Raw genomic sequence first — 21,717 nt, 5'->3', positions numbered from 1 at the left:
ATGTGCTTTTCTTTTTATTTGTTGTTGTTCTGTGTTCCAACAGTTTGCCGGAAGGATATCCACAGTGATGCTGACTTGCTGACTACCAACTTGGGTCTGTTCTTGACAACGACACCCTACTCTGTCCTCAAAGACTTCAACATCTCTGGGGTAAGGTGCTCCTTTTCAGCTTCATAAAAACTTGATATAGCCTGCAACATTTGTAGAGCTTTCATCCAAGCTTTGAGGGTGGTGGTTTTGTGCAAAGGACTGCACCGCAATTAGAGGGATACAAAATCCCTTCAGTGCAATTTCCTTTCTCGATTCCCCTTAGGTGGCAGTTCTGGAATCCCTTTCTCCAGCACAGAAAGCAGAGCTGATTCTTGATCCAACCAGTGGGGCTCTAGAGAATGAGACGTTGGTAACGGAGGTGATGATTAGAATCCTGTCATTGTCAGGAGAAGAGCAGCTCTATATGTTCTTTGAGACTTTTGCCAACGTCACCAAAAAGGTTAGCTTTTTCTCCTTTTTGAAAAATGAATTTGGTATCAGCCAGCTCTTCAAAACTGCGTAGCCGTCAATTGAGCATTAAAGTTTCTAGAATGATTATTCATTTGATAATTGTTCCCACTGTAGAAAAATATTGACTTCATCAAAAACACAGCTGTGAGAGACACGATCCTGGACGAGACGTTGACTGCTCTTGCACCCAATTTTGTCGTCTTCCAAAAAAGTCAGTTTGAGTTGTGGTTCCAAGAGTATCTTTTTGTTCTACTGGCCAGTTTCCAACCATCGTACCTGGTCCTGATTCCTAAGAACCTCAGCTGTGACTCCTATAAGGCAATGTAAGTGACTAATTCCTATACCCATACTTGGAACATTTTTTGAAAGATAAAAGTAGAGAAACTGGATGTTGTCTCTTTACCACAGTTTGAAGGGTCTGGATATGAGTCTGAATGTTCTTCCACTGGACCTTGAAGAGGAACTCAGATCAAGCAGAGAAATGATGAGCCATGCTTTGCCAAAAGGTATGTGGGGATCTGAAATTACATGAAGAGTTGACAGTTTTTTATCTTTGTCCTCTCTTCAACTTAGTGATGCATTTTCTTTTCTCCTCTGTAGATTGCAGAGCTCGCTTCCCTGTTGGTGTGGTAAGTAATCCTCTTTAAAGAACTGCACTGTCTTATGACTGTACATGACTAAAGCAAAAAAAAAAGAATTCATGCTTGCTAACATGCTTTATCGCTCTTATTTTCCTCAGTGCAAGAGGACAGTGGTAGATGGTAAGTTAGGAAATGTTTGTCTTCTTAATATTTCTGACCTTGCAGATCATGTGTTGAAAAAGACAAAAAATGCAATTGAGCAGTCAAATATTGTCTTTTTTCATTCATTTATTTTCTTTCTGCAGAACATGTTTGTCAAGGTGTAGGCAGGTAAGTCTTTGTGTTTATAACTATGAAAATTGTAGATTTCGGAAAAGCATTACAGGTGATGTAATGGAATTATTTTCTCCACAGTCACCTACCTCAGACTCAAGCCTCCTTTGGAAATGACTCTGCACAGCTCTGCAACTTCAGCATCTATGAATACGCCTGTTCATCAGTAAGGACTCTGTGAATAAGTTGTAAAACGTCTCTTAGTGTTCATCTGTTACGCAGCATGTGGTCAGTTGTGCAACTGAATAAACGCCTCTTTTTGCCATTGCTTAACTGTTGCTGTTGTTGTGTTTGAAGGTTGAAGCTCTGACCTCCAATGACCTGGTCACTATAATGACATGTAATCTGGCAAGCGGCAAGAACTACAGCAGGGTCACTTGGAAGCTTTTCTTCCAAAAGTTTGAAGCACCTCTGGAGGAAGCCTTGGATGCGTTCTCCAACATGGTAAGTAATTAAGAGTTGTAATGCAATGACGGGGAAATATTAGTTTGGAACCATGCTTTGAAACATCCACTTCCTCTTGCAGACCCTCATCGTCAGTCTGACCGACCCGCATGTTCTCGATGCCATCGGAGAGGTGAAAGTCAACAACTTCACTGAGGAACAGCTTGCGGATGCTGTTTTCATCAACGAGTGGTTCCAGATCAGGCTCAGACCATTCTTGTCAACAGTTTCCTCTGACTTCCTCTCCTGTCTAAGTTCCAAGAAATTCAGCTGTCAGACCTTCCAAGTTGTGTAAGTATGGAAAGTAGAATTTTGAGACTACACAGTTGGGACGTATGGCATGAAGTTTGGGGACAATAACCATAGACCCATAACAACGCCTGATCTCTTTTCATCCAATTTAGGGTGGAGGCTCTTAGCAGTCAAGATAAGCTCATGGAAGAAGAGCAGAAATGGTCCATCTTTAGTTATTTCATCTATCCTTTCATCACAAGAAATGACCTGTCAGGTACTTAGAGAAATTCTGCTTCAACACATGAACACTGCGCTCCCATCTGCACCATCTTTTATCTCCTTGTGACTTCAACACTTCAACTGCTGGTCAACTGCATTCAATAAACCATGATTTCAATGGAATGTTCTGATTTCCTTCCTGGCTGTTGTGTTGTGATTTTAGATGCCGGGTGCGTGTCCAGTACTTCTGGAAGTAGGAACTGGCTATTGAAGAACTTTGGCAAGTTCTCCAAGTATGCAACTTTGGAAGAGCTGGACATTCTAAATGCAGATTTCTCCAGTGTGAGTAACAGCAGCCTTGCACCGATTATACACTGCTCGAAGGTTTGACCCTGTCTTTAGGCCACAGGCTCTAACGGCTTATTTTGTGTTATGTTTCAGTTTGATTCTTTGGATCTGCTGACCCCAAGCCAAGCAGCTGAACTCACTCTGACCTCTGGACCACTGAACAGCACAAGTCAGATCGACCGAGTGTTTGACAGACTAAAGACTGGAGATGCTTTCAACAACGTGGATGAATTTTTAACAACGCTCTCTGATCTGAAGGTAAGTGGCACGCTTAAACTACCTCAAAATTTGTTGCTCAACAACCCTTGCAATGAGGCGGCATCCATGACTTGACCTGAGATATCATTCCCACCTGTTGCATTGCTTTTCTTCAGGCTGACCTAAGCATTGTCCCAGCTGTGAGAGATGTGATGATGAATAGAACCTTCCAGATCATCAGCATCAAGTTTTCACAGTTTGAGACCTCTGACTGGATGGAGTGGTTTGACCTCAAGCTGATCCCTGTCCTTCCCAGTTTCACTGCAGAGATGCTACAGATCACAATCACCAATATAACCTGCACTGACTACCAAGTGATGTGAGTCTGTAGATTCTCAATCGTTTCCCGCAAGTTTCCGTGCCATCGACAAGTCAGTTTCTCATCAAACACAATGTTCTTATCTTGCAGTGTTTCAGGAATGAGCAAGGTGTTCTCCAAGATGAGTGCCAGCAGGAGGGAGGAAATAACAGAGGTTTTAGTCAATTTCCTGAAGGAATTTGCTGCACAGCTAAAGACACCAGGTAGATGCCCCTTTGCACACTTTGCAGTTTGCCTCGCAACAGTCTTATCTCGAATGAAGGGGCATCATATTATGACCCAGACATGTGCTTTTCTTTTTATTTGTTGTTGTTCCGTGTTCCAACAGTTTGCCGGAAGGATATCCACAGTGATGCTGACTGGCTGACTACCAACTTGGGTCTGTTCTTGACAACGACACCCTACTCTGTCCTCAAAGACTTCAACATCTCTGGGGTAAGGCGCTCCTTTTCAGCTTCATAAAAACTTGATATAGCCTGCAACATTTGTAGAGCTTTCATCCAAGCTTTGAGGGTGGTGGTTTTGTGCAAAGGACTGCACCGCAATTAGAGGGATACAAAATCCCTTCAGTGCAATTTCCTTTCTCGATTCCCCTTAGGTGGCAGTTCTGGAATCCCTTTCTCCAGCACAGAAAGCAGAGCTGATTCTTGATCCAACCAGTGGGGCTCTAGAGAATGACACGTTGGTAACGGAGGTGATGATTAGAATCCTGTCATCGTCAGTAGAGGAGCAGCTCTATATGTTCTTTGAGACTTTTGCCAACGTCACCAAAAAGGTTAGCTTTTTCTCCTTTTTGAAAAATGAATTTGGTATGAGCCAGCTCTTCAAAACTGCGTAGCCGTCAATTGAGCATTAAAGTTTCTAGAATGATTATTCATTTGATAATTGTTCCCACTGTAGAAAAATATTGACTTCATCAAAAACACAGCTGTGAGAGACACGATCCTGGACGAGACGTTGACTGCTCTTGCACCCAATTTTGTCGTCTTCCAAAAAAGTCAGTTTGAGTTGTGGTTCCAAGAGTATCTTTTTGTTCTACTGGCCAGTTTCCAACCATCGTACCTGGTCCTGATTCCTAAGAACCTCAGCTGTGACTCCTATAAGGCAATGTAAGTGACTAATTCCTATACCCATACTTGGAACATTTTTTGAAAGATAAAAGTAGAAAAACTGGATGTTGTCTCTTTACCACAGTTTGAAGGGTCTGGATATGAGTCTGAATGTTCTTCCACTGGACCTTGAAGAGGAACTCAGATCAAGCAGAGAAATGATGAGCCAGGCTTTGCCAAAAGGTATGTGGGGATCTGAAATTACATGAAGAGTTGACAGTTTTTTATCTTTGTCCTCTCTTCAACTAAGTGATGCATTTTCTTTTCTCCTCTGTAGATTGCAGAGCTCCCTTCCCTGTTGGTGTGGTAAGTAATCCTCTTTAAAGAACTGCACTGTCTTATGACTGTACATGACTAAAGCAACAAAAAAAGAATTCATGTTTGCTAACATGCTTTATCGCTCTTATTTTCCTCAGTGCAAGAGGACAGTGGTAGATGGTAAGTTAGGAAATGTTTGTCTTCTTAATATTTCTGACCTTGCAGATCATGTGTTGAAAAAGACAAAAAATGCAATTGAGCAGTCAAATATTGTCTTTTTTCATTCATTTATTTTCTTTCTGCAGAACATGTTTGTCAAGGTGTAGGCAGGTAAGTCTTTGTGTTTATAACTATGAAAATTGTAGATTTCTGAAAAGCATTACAGGTGATGTAATGGAATTATTTTCTCCACAGTCACCTACCTCAGACTCAAGCCTCCTTTGGAAATGACTCTGCACAGCTCTGCAACTTCAGCATCTATGAATACGCCTGTTCATCAGTAAGGACTCTGTGAATAAGTTGTAAAACGTCTCTTAGTGTTCATCTGTTACGCAGCATGTGGTCAGTTGTGCAACCGAGTAAACGCCTCTTTTTGCCATTGCTTAACTGTTGCTGTTGTTGTGTTTGAAGGTTGAAGCTCTGACCTCCAATGACCTGGTCACTATAATGACATGTAATCTGGCGAGTGGCAAGGACTACAGCAGGGTCACTTGGAAGCTTTTCTTCCAAAAGTTTGAAGCACCTCTGGAGGAAGCCTTGGATGCGTTCTCCAACATGGTAAGTAATTAAGAGTTGTAATGCAATGACGGGGAAATATTAGTTTGGAACCATGCTTTGAAACATCCACTTCCTCTTGCAGACCCTCATCGCCAGTCTGACCGACCCGCATGTTCTCGATGCCATCGTTGAGGTGAAAGTCAACAACTTCACCGAGGAACAGCTTGCGGATGCTGTTTTTATCAACGAGTGGTTCCAGATCAGGCTGAGACCATTCTTGTCAACAGTTTCCTCTGCCTTCCTCTCCTGTCTAAGTTCCAAGAAATTCAGCTGTCAGGCCTTCCAAGTTGTGTAAGTATGGAAAGTAGAATTTTGAGACTACACAGTTGGGAAGTATGGCATGAAGTTTGGGGACAATAACCATAGACCCATAACAACGCCTGATCTCTTCTCATCCAATTTAGGGTGGAGGCTCTTAGCAGTCAAGATAAGCTCATGGAAGAAGAGCAGAAATGGTCCATCTTTAGTTATTTCATCTATCCTTTCATCACAAGAAATAACCTGTCAGGTACTTAGAGAAATTCTGCTTCAACACATGAACACTGCGCTCCCATCTGCACCATCTTTTATCTCCTTGTGACTTCAACACTTCAACTGCTGGTCAACTGCATTCAATAAACCATGATTTCAATGGAATGTTCTGATTTCCTTCCTGGCTTTTGTGTTGTGATTTTAGATGCCGGGTGCGTGTCCAGTACTTCTGGAAGTAGGAACTGGCTATTGAAGAACTTTGGCAAGTTCTCCAAGTATGCAACTTTGGAAGAGCTGGACATTCTAAATGCAGATTTCTCCACTGTGAGTAACAGCAGCCTTGCACCGATTATACACTGCTCGAAGGTTTGACCCTGTCTTTAGGCCACAGGCTCTAACGGCTTATTTTGTGTTATGTTTCAGTTTGATTCTTTGGATCTGCTGACCCCAAGCCAAGCAGCTGAACTCACTCTGACCTCTGGACCACTGAACAGCACAAGTCAGATCGACCGAGTGTTTGACAGACTAAAGACTGGAGATGCTTTCAACAACGTGGATGAATTTTTAACAACGCTCTCTGATCTGAAGGTAAGTGGCACGCTTAAACTACCTCAAAATTTGTTGCTCAACAACCCTTGCAATGAGGCGGCATCCATGACTTGACCTGAGATATCATTCCCACCTGTTGCATTGCTTTTCTTCAGGCTGACCTAAGCATTGTCCCAGCTGTGAGAGATGTGATGATGAATAGAACCTTCCAGATCATCAGCATCAAGTTTTCACAGTTTGAGACCTCTGACTGGATGGAGTGGTTTGACCTCAAGCTGATCCCTGTCCTTCCCAGTTTCACTGCAGAGATGCTACAGATCACAATCACCAATATAACCTGCACTGACTACCAAGTGATGTGAGTCTGTAGATTCTCAATCGTTTCCCGCAAGTTTCCGTGCCATCGACAAGTCAGTTTCTCATCAAACACAATGTTCTTATCTTGCAGTGTTTCAGGAATGAGCAAGGTGTTCTCCAAGATGAGTGCCAGCAGGAGGGAGGAAATAACAGAGGTTTTAGTCAATTTCCTGAAGGAATTTGCTGCACAGCTAAAGACACCAGGTAGATGCCCCTTTGCACACTTTGCAGTTTGCCTCGCAACAGTCTTATCTCGAATGAAGGGGCATCATATTATGACCCAGACATGTGCTTTTCTTTTTATTTGTTGTTGTTCCGTGTTCCAACAGTTTGCCGGAAGGATATCCACAGTGATGCTGACTGGCTGACTACCAACTTGGGTCTGTTCTTGACAACGACACCCTACTCTGTCCTCAAAGACTTCAACATCTCTGGGGTAAGGCGCTCCTTTTCAGCTTCATAAAAACTTGATATAGCCTGCAACATTTGTAGAGCTTTCATCCAAGCTTTGAGGGTGGTGGTTTTGTGCAAAGGACTGCACCGCAATTAGAGGGATACAAAATCCCTTCAGTGCAATTTCCTTTCTCGATTCCCCTTAGGTGGCAGTTCTGGAATCCCTTTCTCCAGCACAGAAAGCAGAGCTGATTCTTGATCCAACCAGTGGGGCTCTAGAGAATGACACGTTGGTAACGGAGGTGATGATTAGAATCCTGTCATCGTCAGGAGAGGAGCAGCTCTATATGTTCTTTGAGACTTTTGCCAACGTCACCAAAAAGGTTAGCTTTTTCTCCTTTTTGAAAAATGAATTTGGTATGAGCCAGCTCTTCAAAACTGCGTAGCCGTCAATTGAGCATTAAAGTTTCTAGAATGATTATTCATTTGATAATTGTTCCCACTGTAGAAAAATATTGACTTCATCAAAAACACAGCTGTGAGAGACACGATCCTGGACGAGACGTTGACTGCTCTTGCACCCAATTTTGTCGTCTTCCAAAAAAGTCAGTTTGAGTTGTGGTTCCAAGAGTATCTTTTTGTTCTACTGGCCAGTTTCCAACCATCGTACCTGGTCCTGATTCCTAAGAACCTCAGCTGTGACTCCTATAAGGCAATGTAAGTGACTGATTCCTGTACCCATACTTGGAACATTTTTTGAAAGATAAAAGTAGAGAAACTGGATGTTGTCTCTTTACCACAGTTTGAAGGGTCTGGATATGAGTCTGAATGTTCTTCCACTGGACCTTGAAGAGGAACTCAGATCAAGCAGAGAAATGATGAGCCAGGCTTTGCCAAAAGGTATGTGGGGATCTGAAATTACATGAAGAGTTGACAGTTTTTTATCTTTGTCCTCTCTTCAACTAAGTGATGCATTTTCTTTTCTCCTCTGTAGATTGCAGAGCTCCCTTCCCTGTTGGTGTGGTAAGTAATCCTCTTTAAAGAACTGCACTGTCTTATGACTGTACATGACTAAAGCAACAAAAAAAAATTCATGTTTGCTAACATGCTTTATCGCTCTTATTTTCCTCAGTGCAAGAGGACAGTGGTAGATGGTAAGTTAGGAAATGTTTGTCTTCTTAATATTTCTGACCTTGCAGATCATGTGTTGAAAAAGACAAAAAATGCAATTGAGCAGTCAAATATTGTCTTTTTTCATTCATTTATTTTCTTTCTGCAGAACATGTTTGTCAAGGTGTAGGCAGGTAAGTCTTTGTGTTTATAACTATGAAAATTGTAGATTTCTGAAAAGCATTACAGGTGATGTAATGGAATTATTTTCTCCACAGTCACCTACCTCAGACTCAAGCCTCCTTTGGAAATGACTCTGCACAGCTCTGCAACTTCAGCATCTATGAATACGCCTGTTCATCAGTAAGGACTCTGTGAATAAGTTGTAAAACGTCTCTTAGTGTTCATCTGTTACGCAGCATGTGGTCAGTTGTGCAACCGAGTAAACGCCTCTTTTTGCCATTGCTTAACTGTTGCTGTTGTTGTGTTTGAAGGTTGAAGCTCTGACCTCCAATGACCTGGTCACTATAATGACATGTAATCTGGCGAGCGGCAAGGACTACAGCAGGGTCACTTGGAAGCTTTTCTTCCAAAAGTTTGAAGCACCTCTGGAGGAAGCCTTGGATGCGTTCTCCAACATGGTAAGTAATTAAGAGTTGTAGTGCAATGACGGGGAAATATTAGTTTGGAACCATGCTTTGAAACATCCACTTCCTCTTCCAGACCCTCATCGTCAGTCTGACCGACCCGCATGTTCTCGATGCCATCGGAGAGGTGAAAGTCAACAACTTCACTGAGGAACAGCTTGCGGATGCTGTTTTCATCAACGAGTGGTTCCAGATCAGGCTCAGACCATTCTTGTCAACAGTTTCCTCTGACTTCCTCTCCTGTCTAAGTTCCAAGAAATTCAGCTGTCAGACCTTCCAAGTTGTGTAAGTATGGAAAGTAGAATTTTGAGACTACACAGTTGGGACGTATGGCATGAAGTTTGGGGACAATAGCCATAGACCCATAACAACGCCTGATCTCTTCTCATCCAATTTAGGGTGGAGGCTCTTAGCAGTCAAGAAAAGCTCATGGAAGAAGAGCAGAAATGGTCCATCTTTAGTTATTTCATCTATCCTTTCATCACAAGAAATGACCTGTCAGGTACTTAGAGAAATTCTGCTTCAACACATGAACACTGCGCTCCCATCTGCACCATCTTTTATCTCCTTGTGACTTCAACACTTCAACTGCTGGTCAACTGCATTCAATAAACCATGATTTCAATGGAATGTTCTGATTTCCTTCCTGGCTGTTGTGTTGTGATTTTAGATGCCGCGTGCGTGTCCAGTACTTCTGGAAGTAGGAACTGGCTATTGAAGAACTTTGGCAAGTTCTCCAAGTATGCAACTTTGGAAGAGCTGGACATTCTAAATGCAGATTTCTCCAGTGTGAGTAACAGCAGCCTTGCACCGATTATACACTGCTCGAAGGTTTGACTCCGTCTTTAGGCCACAGGCTCTAACGGCTTATTTTGTGTTATGTTTCAGTTTGATTCTTTGGATCTGCTGACCCCAAGCCAAGCAGCTGAACTCACTCTGACCTCTGGACCACTGAACAGCACAAGTCAGATCGACCGAGTGTTTGACAGACTAAAGACTGGAGATGCTTTCAACAACGTGGATGATTTTTTAACAACGCTCTCTGATCTGAAGGTAAGTGGCACGCTTAAACTACCTCAAATTTGTTGCTCAACAACCCTTGCAATGAGGCGTCATCCATGACTTGACCTGAGATATCATTCCCACCTGTTGCATTGCTTTTCTTCAGGCTGACCTAAGCATTGTCCCAGCTGTGAGAGATGTGATGATGAATAGAACCTTCCAGATCATCAGCATCAAGTTTTCACAGTTTGAGACCTCTGACTGGATGGAGTGGTTTGACCTCAAGCTGATCCCTGTCCTTCCCAGTTTCACTGCAGAGATGCTACAGATCACAATCACCAATATAACCTGCACTGACTACCAAGTGATGTGAGTCTGTAGATTCTCAATCGTTTCCCGCAAGTTTCTGTGCCATCGACAAGTCAGTTTCTCATCTAACACAATGTTCTTATCTTGCAGTGTTTCAGGAATGAGCAAGGTGTTCTCCAAGATGAGTGCCAGCAGGAGGGAGGAAATAACAGAGGTTTTAGTCAATTTCCTGAAGGAATTTGCTGCACAGCTAAAGACACCAGGTAGATGCCCCTTTGCACACTTTGCAGTTTGCCTCGCAACAGTCTTATCTCGAATGAAGGGGCATCATATTATGACCCAGACATGTGCTTTTCTTTTTATTTGTTGTTGTTCCCTGTTCCAACAGTTTGCCGGAAGGATATCCACAGTGATGCTGACTGGTTGACTACCAACTTGGGTCTGTTCTTGACAACGACACCCTACTCTGTCCTCAAAGACTTCAACATCTCTAGGGTAAGGCGCTCCTTTTCAGCTTCATAAAAACTTGATATAGCCTGCAACATTTGTAGAGCTTTCATCCAAGCTTTGAGGGTGGTGGTTTTGTGCAAAGGACTGCACCGCAATTAGAGGGATACAAAATCCCTTCAGTGCAATTTCCTTTCTCGATTCCCCTTAGGTGGCAGTTCTGGAATCCCTTTCTCCAGCACAGAAAGCAGAGCTGATTCTTGATCCAACCAGTGGGGCTCTAGAGAATGACACGTTGGTAACGGAGGTGATGATTAGAATCCTGTCATCGTCAGGAGAAGAGCAGCTCTATATGTTCTTTGAGACTTTTGCCAACGTCACCAAAAAGGTTAGCTTTTTCTCCTTTTTGAAAAATGAATTTGGTATGAGCCAGCTCTTCAAAACTGCGTAGCCGTCAATTGAGCATTAAAGTTTCTAGAATGATTATTCATTTGATAATTGTTCCCACTGTAGAAAAATATTGACTTCATCAAAAACACAGCTGTGAGAGACACGATCCTGGACGAGACGTTGACTGCTCTTGCACCCAATTTTGTCGTCTTCCAAAAAAGTCAGTTTGAGTTGTGGTTCCAAAAGTATCTTTTTGTTCTACTGGCCAGTTTCCAACCATCGTACCTGGTCCTGATTCCTAAGAACCTCAGCTGTGACTCCTATAAGGCAATGTAAGTGACTGATTCCTGTACCCATACTTGGAACATTTTTTGAAAGATAAAAGTAGAGAAACTGGATGTTGTCTCTTTACCACAGTTTGAAGGGTCTGGATATGAGTCTGAATGTTCTTCCACTGGACCTTGAAGAGGAACTCAGATCAAGCAGAGAAATGATGAGCCATGCTTTGCCAAAAGGTATGTGGGGATCTGAAATTCCATGAAGAGTTGACAGTTTTTTATCTTTGTCCTCTCTTCAACTAAGTGATGCATTTTCTTTTCTCCTCTGTAGATTGCAGAGCTCCCTTCCCTGTTGGTGTGGTAAGTAATCCTCTTTAAAGAACTGCACTGTCTTATGACTGTACATGACTAAAGCAACAAAAAAAAATTCATGTTTGCTAACATGCTTTATCGCTCTTATTTTCCTCAGTGCAAGAGGACAGTGGTAGATGGTAAGTTAGGAAATGTTTGTCTTCTTAATATTTCTGACCTTGCAGATCATGTGTTGAAAAAGACAAAAAATGCAATTGAGCAGTCAAATATTGTCTTTTTTCATTCATTTATTTTCTTTCTGCAGAACATGTTTGTCAAGGTGTAGGCAGGTAAGTCTTTGTGTTTATAACTATGAAAATTGTAGATTTCGGAAAAGCATTACAGGTGATGTAATGGAATTATTTTCTCCACAGTCACCTACCTCAGACTCAAGCCTCCTTTGGAAATGACTCTGCACAGCTCTGCAACTTCAGCATCTATGAATACGCCTGTTCATCAGTAAGGACTCTGTGAATAAGTTGTAAAACGTCTCTTAGTGTTCATCTGTTACGCAGCATGTGGTCAGTTGTGCAACCGAGTAAACGCCTCTTTTTGCCATTGCTTAACTGTTGCTGTTGTTGTGTTTGAAGGTTGAAGCTCTGACCTCCAATGACCTGGTCACTATAATGACATGTAATCTGGCAAGCGGCAAGAACTACAGCAGGGTCACTTGGAAGCTTTTCTTCCAAAAGTTTGAAGCACCTCTGGAGGAAGCCTTGGATGCGTTCTCCAACATGGTAAGTAATTAAGAGTTGTAGTGCAATGACAGGGAAATATTAGTTTGGAACCATGCTTTGAAACATCCACTTCCTCTTGCAGACCCTCATCGTCAGTCTGACCGACCCGCATGTTCTCGATGCCATCGGAGAGGTGAAAGTCAACAACTTCACTGAGGAACAGCTTGCGGAGGCTGTTTTCATCAACGAGTGGTTCCAGATCAGGCTCAGACCATTCTTGTCAACAGTTTCCTCTGACTTCCTCTCCTGTCTAAGTTCCAAGAAATTCAGCTGTCAGACCTTCCAAGTTGTGTAAGTATGGAAAGTACAGTTGGGACGTATGGCATGAAGTTTGGGGATAATAACCATAGACCCATAACAACGCCTGATCTCTTCTCATCCAATTTAGGGTGGAGGCTCTTAGCAGTCAAGATAAGATCATGGAAGAAGAGCAGAAATGGTCCATCTTTAGTTATTTCATCTATCCTTTCATCACAAGAAATGACCTGTCAGGTACTTAGAGAAATTCTGCTTCAACACATGAACACTGCGCTCCCATCTGCAGCATCTTTTATCTCCTTGTGACTTCAACACTTCAACTGCTGGTCAACTGCATTCAATAAACCATGATTTCAATGGAACGTTCTGATTTCCTTCCTGGCTGTTGTGTTGTGATTTTAGATGTCGGGTGCGTGTCCAGTACTTCTGGAAGTAGGAATTGGCTATTGAAGAACTTTGGCAAGTTCTCCAAGTATGCAACTTTGGAAGAGCTGGACATTCTAAATGCAGATTTCTCCAGTGTGAGTAACAGCAGCCTTGCACCGATTATACACTGCTCGAAGGTTTGACTCCGTCTTTAGGCCACAGGCTCTAACGGCTTATTTTGTGTTATGTTTCAGTTTGATTCTTTGGATCTGCTGACCCCAAGCCAAGCAGCTGAACTCACTCTGACCTCTGGACCACTGAACAGCACAAGTCAGATCGACCGAGTGTTTGACCGACTAAAGACTGGAGATGCCTTCAACAACGTGGATGAATTTTTAACAACGCTCTCTAATCTGAAGGTAAGTGGCACGCTTAAACTACCTCAAAATTTGTTGCTCAACAACCCTTGCAATGAGGCGGCATCCATGACTTGACCTGAGATATCATTCCCACCTGTTGCATTGCTTTTCTTCAGGCTGACCTAAGCATTGTCCCAGCTGTGAGAGATGTGATGATGAATAGAACCTTCCAGATCATCAGCATCAAGTTTTCACAGTTTGAGACCTCTGACTGGATGGAGTGGTTTGACCTCAAGCTGATCCCCGTCCTTCCCAGTTTCACTGCAGAGATGCTACAGATCACAATCACCAATATAACCTGCACTGACTACCAAGTGATGTGAGTCTGTAGATTCTCAATCGTTTTCCGCAAGTTTCTGTGCCATCGACAAGTCAGTTTCTCATCAAACACAATGTTCCTATCTTGCAGTGTTTCAGGAATGAGCAAGGTGTTCTCCAAGATGAGTGCCAGCAGGAGGGAGGAAATAACAGAGGTTTTAGTCAATTTCCTGAAGGAATTTGCTGCACAGCTAAAGACACCAGGTAGATGCCCCTTTGCACACTTTGCAGTTTGCCTCGCAACAGTCTTATCTCGAATGAAAGGGCATCATATTATGACCCAGACATGTGCTTTTCTTTTTATTTGTTGTTGTTCCGTGTTCCAACAGTTTGCCGGAAGGATATCCACAGTGATGCTGACTGGCTGACTACCAACTTGGGTCTGTTCTTGACAACGACACCCTACTCTGTCCTCAAAGACTTCAACATCTCTGGGGTAAGGCGCTCCTTTTCAGCTTCATAAAAACTTGATATAGTCTGCAACATTTGTAGAGCTTTCATCCAAGCTTTGAGGGTGGTGGTTTTGTGCAAAGGACTGCACCGCAATTAGAGGGATACAAAATCCCTTCAGCGCAATTTCCTTTCTCGATTCCCCTTAGGTGGCAGTTCTGGAATCCCTTTCTCCAGCACAGAAAGCAGAGCTGATTCTTGATCCAATCAGTGGGGCTCTAGAGAATGAGACGTTGGTAACGGAGGTAATGATTAGAATCCTGTCATCGTCAGGAGAGGAGCAGCTCTATATGTTCTTTGAGACTTTCGCCAACGTCACCAAAAAGGTTAGCTTTTTCTCCTTTTTGAAAAATGAATTTGGTATGAGCCAGCTCTTCAAAACTGCGTAGCCGTCAATTGAGCATTAAAGTTTCTAGAATGATTATTCATTTGATAATTGTTCCCACTGTAGAAAAATATTGACTTCATCAAAAACACAGCTGTGAGAGACACGATCCTGGACGAGACGTTGACTGCTCTTGCACCCAATTTTGTCGTCTTCCAAAAAAGTCAGTTTGAGTTGTGGTTCCAAGAGTATCTTTTTGTTCTACTGGCCAGTTTCCAACCATCGTACCTGGTCCTGATTCCTAAGAACCTCAGCTGTGACTCCTATAAGGAAATGTAAGTGACTGATTCCTGTACCCATACTTGGAACATTTTTTGAAAGATAAAAGTAGAGAAACTGGATGTTGTCTCTTTACCACAGTTTGAAGGGTCTGGATATGAGTCTGAATGTTCTTCCACTGGACCTTGAAGAGGAACTCAGATCAAGCAGAGAAATGATGAGCCAGGCTTTGCCAAAAGGTATGTGGGGATCTGAAATTCCATGAAGAGTTGACAGTTTTTTATCTTTGTCCTCTCTTCAACTAAGTGATGCATTTTCTTTTCTCCTCTGTAGATTGCAGAGCTCCCTTCCCTGTTGGTGTGGTAAGTAATCCTCTTTAAAGAACTGCACTGTCTTATGACTGTACATGACTAAAGCAACAAAAAGAATTCATGTTTGCTAACATGCTTTATCGCTCTTATTTTCCTCAGTGCAAGAGGACAGTGGTAGATGGTAAGTTAGGAAATGTTTGTCTTCTTAATATTTCTGACCTTGCAGATCATGTGTTGAAAAAGACAAAAAATGCAATTGAGCAGTCAAATATTGTCTTTTTTCATTCATTTATTTTCTTTCTGCAGAACATGTTTGTCAAGGTGTAGGCAGGTAAGTCTTTGTGTTTATAACTATGAAAATTGTAGATTTCTGAAAAGCATTACAGTTGATATAATGGAATTATTTTCTCCACAGTCACCTACCTCAGACTCAAGCCTCCTTTGGAAATGACTCTGCACAGCTCTGCAACTTCAGCATCTATGAATACGCCTGTTCATCAGTAAGGACTCTGTGAATAAGTTGTAAAACGTCTCTTAGTGTTCATCTGTTACGCAGCATGTGGTCAGTTGTGCAACCGATCAAACGCCTCTTTTTGCCATTGCTTAACTGTTGCTGTTGTTGTGTTTGAAGGTTGAAGCTCTGACCTCCAATGACCTGGTCACTATAATGACATGTAATCTGGCGAGCGGCAAGGACTACAGCAGGATCACTTGGAAGCTTTTCTTCCAAAAGTTTGAAGCACCTCTGGAGGAAGCCTTGGATGCGTTCTCCAACATGGTAAGTAATTAAGAGTTGTAGTGCAATGACGGGGAAATATTAGTTTGGAACCATGCTTTGAAACATCCACTTCCTCTTGCAGACCCTCATCGTCAGTCTGACCGACCCGCATGTTCTCGATGCCATCGGTGAGGTGAAAGTCAACAACTTCACAGAGGAACAGCTTGCGGAGGCTGTTTTCATCAACGAGTGGTTCCAGATCAGGCTCAGACCATTCTTATCAACAGTTTCCTCTGACTTCCTCTCCTGTCTAAGTTCCAAGAAATTCAGCTGTCAGACCTTCCAAGTTGTGTAAGTATGGAAAGTAGAATTTTGAGACTACACAGTTGGGACGTATGGCATGAAGTTTGGGGACAATAACCATAGACCCATAACAACGCCTGATCTCTTCTCATCCAATTTAGGGTGGAGGCTCTTAGCAGTCAAGATAAGCTCATGGAAGAAGAGGAGAAATGGTCCATCTTTAGTTATTTCATCTATCCTTTCATCACAAGAAATGACCTGTCAGGTACTTAGAGAAATTCTGCTTCAACACATGAACACTGCGCTCCCATCTGCAGCATCTTTTATCTCCTTGTGACTTCAACACTTCAACTGTTGGTCAACTGCATTAAAAAAAAACATGATTTCAATGGAATGTTCTGATTTCCTTCCTGGCTGTTGTGTTGTGATTTTAGATGCCGGGTGCGTGTCCAGTACTTCTGGAAGTAGGAACTGGCTATTGAAGAACTTTGGCAAGTTCTCCAAGTATGCAACTTTGGAAGAGCTGGACATTCTAAATGCAGATTTCTCCAGTGTGAGTAACAGCAGCCTTGCACCGATTATACACTGCTCGAAGGATTGACTCTGTCTTTAAGCCACAGGCTCTAACGGCCTATTTTGTGTTATGTTTCAGTTTGATTCTTTGGATCTGCTGACCCCAAGCCAAGCAGCTGAACTCACTCTGACCTCTGGACCACTGAACAGCACAAGTCAGATCGACCGAGTGTTTGACAGACTAAAGACTGGAGATGCTTTCAACAACGTGGATGAATTTTTAACAACGCTCTCTGATCTGAAGGTAAGTGGCACGCTTAAACTACCTCAAAATTTGTTGCTCAACAACCCTTGCAATGAGGCGGCATCCATGACTTGACCTGAGATATCATTCCCACCTGTTGCATTGCTTTTCTTCAGGCTGACCTAAGCATTGTCCCAGCTGTGAGAGATGTGATGATGAATAGAACCTTCCAGATCATCAGCATCAAGTTTCCACAGTTTGAGACCTCTGACTGGATGGAGTGGTTTGACCTCAAGCTGATCCCTGTCCTTCCCAGTTTCACTGCAGAGATGCTACAGATCACAATCACCAATATAACCTGCACTGACTACCAAGTGATGTGAGTCTGTAGATTCTCAATCGTTTCCGGTAAGTTTCCGTGCCATCGACAAGTCAGTTTCTCATCAAACACAATGTTCTTATCTTGCAGTGTTTCAGGAATGAGCAAGGTGTTTTCCAAGATGAGTGCCAGCAGGAGGGAGGAAATAACAGAGGTTTTAGTCAATTTCCTGAAGGAATTTGCTGCACAGCTAAAGACACCAGGTAGATGCCCCTTTGCACACTTTGCAGTTTGCCTCACAACAGTCTTATCTCGGATGTAAGGGCCTCATATTATGACCCAGACATGTGCTTTTCTTTTTATTTGTTGTTGTTCCGTGTTCCAACAGTTTGCCGGAAGGATATCCACAGTGATGCTGACTGGCTGACTACCAACTTGGGTCTGTTCTTGACAACGACACCCTACTCTGTCCTCAAAGACTTCAACATCTCTAGGGTAAGGCGCTCCTTTTCAGCTTCATAAAAACTTGATATAGCCTGCAACATTTGTAGAGCTTTCATCCAAGCTTTGAGGGTGGTGGTTTTGTGCAAAAGACTGCACCGAAATTAGAGGGATACAAAATCCCTTCAGTGCAATTTCCTTTCTCGATTCCCCTTAGGTGGCAGTTCTGGAATCCCTTTCTCCAGCACAGAAAGCAGAGCTGATTCTTGATCCAAACAGTGGGGCTCTAGAGAATGAGACGTTGGTAACAGAGGTGATGATTAGAATCCTGTCATCGTCAGGAGAGGAGCAGCTCTATATGTTCTTTGAGACTTTTGCCAACGTCACCAAAAAGGTTAGCTTTTTCTCCTTTTTGAAAAATGAATTTGGTATCAGCCAGCTCTTCAAAACTGCGTAGCCGTCAATTGAGCATTAAAGTTTCTAGAATGATTATTCATTTGATAATTGTTCCCACTGTAGAAAAATATTGACTTCATCAAAAACACAGCTGTGAGAGACACGATCCTGGACGAGACGTTGACTGCTCTTGCACCCAATTTTGTCGTCTTCCAAAAAAGTCAGTTTGAGTTGTGGTTCCAAGAGTATCTTTTTGTTCTACTGGCCAGTTTCCAACCATCGTACCTGGTCCTGATTCCTAAGAACCTCAGCTGTGACTCCTATAAGGCAATGTAAGTGACTGATTCCTGTACCCATACTTGGAACATTTTTTGAAAGATAAAAGTAGAGAAACTGGATGTTGTCTCTTTACCACAGTTTGAAGGGTCTGGATATGAGTCTGAATGTTCTTCCACTGGACCTTGAAGAGGAACTCAGATCAAGCAGAGAAATGATGAGCCATGCTTTGCCAAAAGGTATGTGGGGATCTGAAATTACATGAAGAGTTGACAGTTTTTTATCTTTGTCCTCTCTTCAACTTAGTGATGCATTTTCTTTTCTCCTCTGTAGATTGCAGAGCTCCCTTCCCTGTTGGTGTGGTAAGTAATCCTCTTTAAAGAACTGCACTGTCTTATGACTGTACATGACTAAAGCAAAAAAAAAAAGAATTCATGCTTGCTAACATGCTTTATCGCTCTTATTTTCCTCAGTGCAAGAGGACAGTGGTAGATGGTAAGTTAGGAAATGTTTGTCTTCTTAATATTTCTGACCTTGCAGATCATGTGTTGAAAAAGACAAAAAATGCAATTGAGCAGTCAAATATTGTCTTTTTTCATTCATTTATTTTCTTTCTGCAGAACATGTTTGTCAAGGTGTAGGCAGGTAAGTCTTTGTGTTTATAACTATGAAAATTGTAGATTTCGGAAAAGCGTTACAGGTGATGTAATGGAATTATTTTCTCCACAGTCACCTACCTCAGACTCAAGCCTCCTTTGGAAATGACTCTGCACAGCTCTGCAACTTCAGCATCTATGAATACGCCTGTTCATCAGTAAGGACTCTGTGAATAAGTTGTAAAACGTCTCTTAGTGTTCATCTGTTACGCAGCATGTGGTCAGTTGTGCAACTGAATAAACGCCTCTTTTTGCCATTGCTTAACTGTTGCTGTTGTTGTGTTTGAAGGTTGAAGCTCTGACCTCCAATGACCTGGTCACTATAATGACATGTAATCTGGCAAGCGGCAAGAACTACAGCAGGGTCACTTGGAAGCTTTTCTTCCAAAAGTTTGAAGCACCTCTGGAGGAAGCCTTGGATGCGTTCTCCAACATGGTAAGTAATTAAGAGTTGTAATGCAATGACGGGGAAATATTAGTTTGGAACCATGCTTTGAAACATCCACTTCCTCTTGCAGACCCTCATCGTCAGTCTGACCGACCCGCATGTTCTCGATGCCATCGGAGAGGTGAAAGTCAACAACTTCACTGAGGAACAGCTTGCGGATGCTGTTTTCATCAACGAGTGGTTCCAGATCAGGCTCAGACCATTCTTGTCAACAGTTTCCTCTGACTTCCTCTCCTGTCTAAGTTCCAAGAAATTCAGCTGTCAGACCTTCCAAGTTGTGTAAGTATGGAAAGTAGAATTTTGAGACTACACAGTTGGGACGTATGGAATGAAGTTTGGGGACAATAACCATAGACCCATAACAACGCCTGATCTCTTCTCATCCAATTTAGGGTGGAGGCTCTTAGCAGTCAAGATAAGCTCATGGAAGAAGAGCAGAAATGGTCCATCTTTAGTTATTTCATCTATCCTTTCATCACAAGAAATGACCTGTCAGGTACTTAGAGAAATTCTGCTTCAACACATGAACACTGCGCTCCCATCTGCACCATCTTTTATCTCCTTGTGACTTCAACACTTCAACTGCTGGTCAACTGCATTCAATAAACCATGATTTCAATGGAATGTTCTGATTTCCTTCCTGGCTGTTGTGTTGTGATTTTAGATGCCGGGTGCGTGTCCAGTACTTCTGGAAGTAGGAACTGGCTATTGAAGAACTTTGGCAAGTTCTCCAAGTATGCAACTTTGGAAGAGCTGGACATTCTAAACGCAGATTTCTCCACTGTGAGTAACAGCAGCCTTGCACCGATTATACACTGCTCGAAGGTTTGACTCTGTCTTTAGGCCACAGGCTCTAACGGCTTATTTTCTGTTATGTTTTAGTTTGATTCTTTGGATCTGCTGACCCCAAGCCAAGCAGCTGAACTCACTCTGACCTCTGGACCACTGAACAGCACAAGTCAGATCGACCAAGTGTTTGACAGACTAAAGACTGGAGATGCTTTCAACAACGTGGATGAATTTTTAACAACGCTCTCTGATCTGAAGGTAAGTGGCACGCTTAAACTACCTCAAATTTGTTGCTCAACAACCCTTGCAATGAGGCGGCATCCATGACTTGACCTGAGATATCATTCCCACCTGTTGCATTGCTTTTCTTCAGGCTGACCTAAGCATTGTCCCAGCTGTGAGAGATGTGATGATGAATAGAACCTTCCAGATCATCAGCATCAAGTTTTCACAGTTTGAGACCTCTGACTGGATGGAGTGGTTTGACCTCAAGCTGATCCCTGTCCTTCCCAGTTTCACTGCAGAGATGCTACAGATCACAATCACCAATATAACCTGCACTGACTACCAAGTGATGTAAGTGCACTGGAGTCTTTAATTTGACTAACTTAACGAGTAATCCTCTGCTCTCACATGTTGTGAAAATTCATATTTCTCTCTTTTATCTTACCAGTGTTGGGGGACTGAGCAGTGATTCTGTTAATATGCCAAAGACCAGAAAACAGGAACTTGTGGATGTTCTTGTTGCACACTTGAGGAAATCGTTGCAACAATTTAATCAACCACGTATGTTCAAAACAGTCTCTTATGAAAACACTGTATAATTCTAAATTCATTATTTTTTTCCACTTTGTTAATCTGCTTTGATCTAATTCAGGTTGCAGAGAGAACATCCAGACGGTTTCAGACTGGCTCACTGTTAACCTGGGCCAGTTCTCCAACTACATGTCCTACTCTCAGCTGGCAGAACTTAATATTTCCACCAGTGTTATTGACACGACCACAACCACAAGTGCTACCACCACAATCGGTACTGACACCACAATTGCTGATGTTGACACTACCACCACCCCTGCTTCTATTACAGCAACTGACACAACAATTGCTGATGTTGACACTACCACCACCCCAGTTTCTATTTCTGCAACTGACACCACAATTGCTGATTTTAACACTACCACCACCCTTACTTCTATTTATGCAACTGACACCACAATTGCTGATTTTAACACTAAAACCACCCCTGCTTCTATTTCTGCAACTGACACCACTTTTGCTGATGATGACACTACCACCACCCCTGATTCTGTTTCTGCAACTGACACCGCAACTGCTGATGTTGATACTACTACCACACCTGCTTCTATTTCTTCAACTGACACCACAATTGCTGATGTTGATACTACCACCACCTCCGCTTCTATTACAGCAACTGACACCACAATTGCTGATTTTAACACTAAAAC

General features: G+C 42.6%; 1 protein-coding gene across 1 annotated transcript in view; it reads left to right on the top strand.

The window, feature by feature from the left end:
- Positions 1-7,559: 7,559 nt before the first annotated feature.
- LOC111196156 (uncharacterized) overlaps positions 7,560-21,717 on the top strand; it is a 71,829-nt gene continuing 57,671 nt past the window's right edge. Inside the window, exons 1-45 of the mRNA XM_049469562.1 lie at positions 7,560-7,568; positions 7,660-7,868; positions 7,954-8,051; positions 8,146-8,174; positions 8,284-8,305; positions 8,431-8,455; positions 8,540-8,624; positions 8,756-8,902; positions 8,985-9,193; positions 9,307-9,410; positions 9,579-9,697; positions 9,797-9,961; positions 10,077-10,279; positions 10,370-10,482; positions 10,608-10,714; positions 10,878-11,054; positions 11,180-11,388; positions 11,474-11,571; positions 11,666-11,694; positions 11,804-11,825; positions 11,951-11,975; positions 12,060-12,144; positions 12,276-12,422; positions 12,505-12,713; positions 12,811-12,914; positions 13,083-13,201; positions 13,301-13,465; positions 13,582-13,784; positions 13,875-13,987; positions 14,113-14,219; positions 14,383-14,559; positions 14,685-14,893; positions 14,979-15,076; positions 15,171-15,199; positions 15,308-15,329; positions 15,455-15,479; positions 15,564-15,648; positions 15,780-15,926; positions 16,009-16,217; positions 16,331-16,434; positions 16,604-16,722; positions 16,822-16,986; positions 17,103-17,305; positions 20,925-21,037; positions 21,129-21,281. Of these exons, the coding sequence (XP_049325519.1) occupies positions 7,560-7,568; positions 7,660-7,868; positions 7,954-8,051; positions 8,146-8,174; positions 8,284-8,305; positions 8,431-8,455; positions 8,540-8,624; positions 8,756-8,902; positions 8,985-9,193; positions 9,307-9,410; positions 9,579-9,697; positions 9,797-9,961; positions 10,077-10,279; positions 10,370-10,482; positions 10,608-10,714; positions 10,878-11,054; positions 11,180-11,388; positions 11,474-11,571; positions 11,666-11,694; positions 11,804-11,825; positions 11,951-11,975; positions 12,060-12,144; positions 12,276-12,422; positions 12,505-12,713; positions 12,811-12,914; positions 13,083-13,201; positions 13,301-13,465; positions 13,582-13,784; positions 13,875-13,987; positions 14,113-14,219; positions 14,383-14,559; positions 14,685-14,893; positions 14,979-15,076; positions 15,171-15,199; positions 15,308-15,329; positions 15,455-15,479; positions 15,564-15,648; positions 15,780-15,926; positions 16,009-16,217; positions 16,331-16,434; positions 16,604-16,722; positions 16,822-16,986; positions 17,103-17,305; positions 20,925-21,037; positions 21,129-21,281 (5,314 nt within the window). The remainder of the gene's footprint in view (positions 7,569-7,659; positions 7,869-7,953; positions 8,052-8,145; positions 8,175-8,283; positions 8,306-8,430; positions 8,456-8,539; positions 8,625-8,755; positions 8,903-8,984; positions 9,194-9,306; positions 9,411-9,578; positions 9,698-9,796; positions 9,962-10,076; positions 10,280-10,369; positions 10,483-10,607; positions 10,715-10,877; positions 11,055-11,179; positions 11,389-11,473; positions 11,572-11,665; positions 11,695-11,803; positions 11,826-11,950; positions 11,976-12,059; positions 12,145-12,275; positions 12,423-12,504; positions 12,714-12,810; positions 12,915-13,082; positions 13,202-13,300; positions 13,466-13,581; positions 13,785-13,874; positions 13,988-14,112; positions 14,220-14,382; positions 14,560-14,684; positions 14,894-14,978; positions 15,077-15,170; positions 15,200-15,307; positions 15,330-15,454; positions 15,480-15,563; positions 15,649-15,779; positions 15,927-16,008; positions 16,218-16,330; positions 16,435-16,603; positions 16,723-16,821; positions 16,987-17,102; positions 17,306-20,924; positions 21,038-21,128; positions 21,282-21,717) is intronic.

The sequence above is a fragment of the Astyanax mexicanus genome, chromosome 21 (assembly GCF_023375975.1).
Source record: "Astyanax mexicanus isolate ESR-SI-001 chromosome 21, AstMex3_surface, whole genome shotgun sequence".
In the NCBI taxonomy this organism is placed as follows: Eukaryota; Metazoa; Chordata; class Actinopteri; order Characiformes; family Acestrorhamphidae; genus Astyanax; species Astyanax mexicanus.
This window is presented reverse-complemented; position numbering and strand designations above follow the sequence as displayed.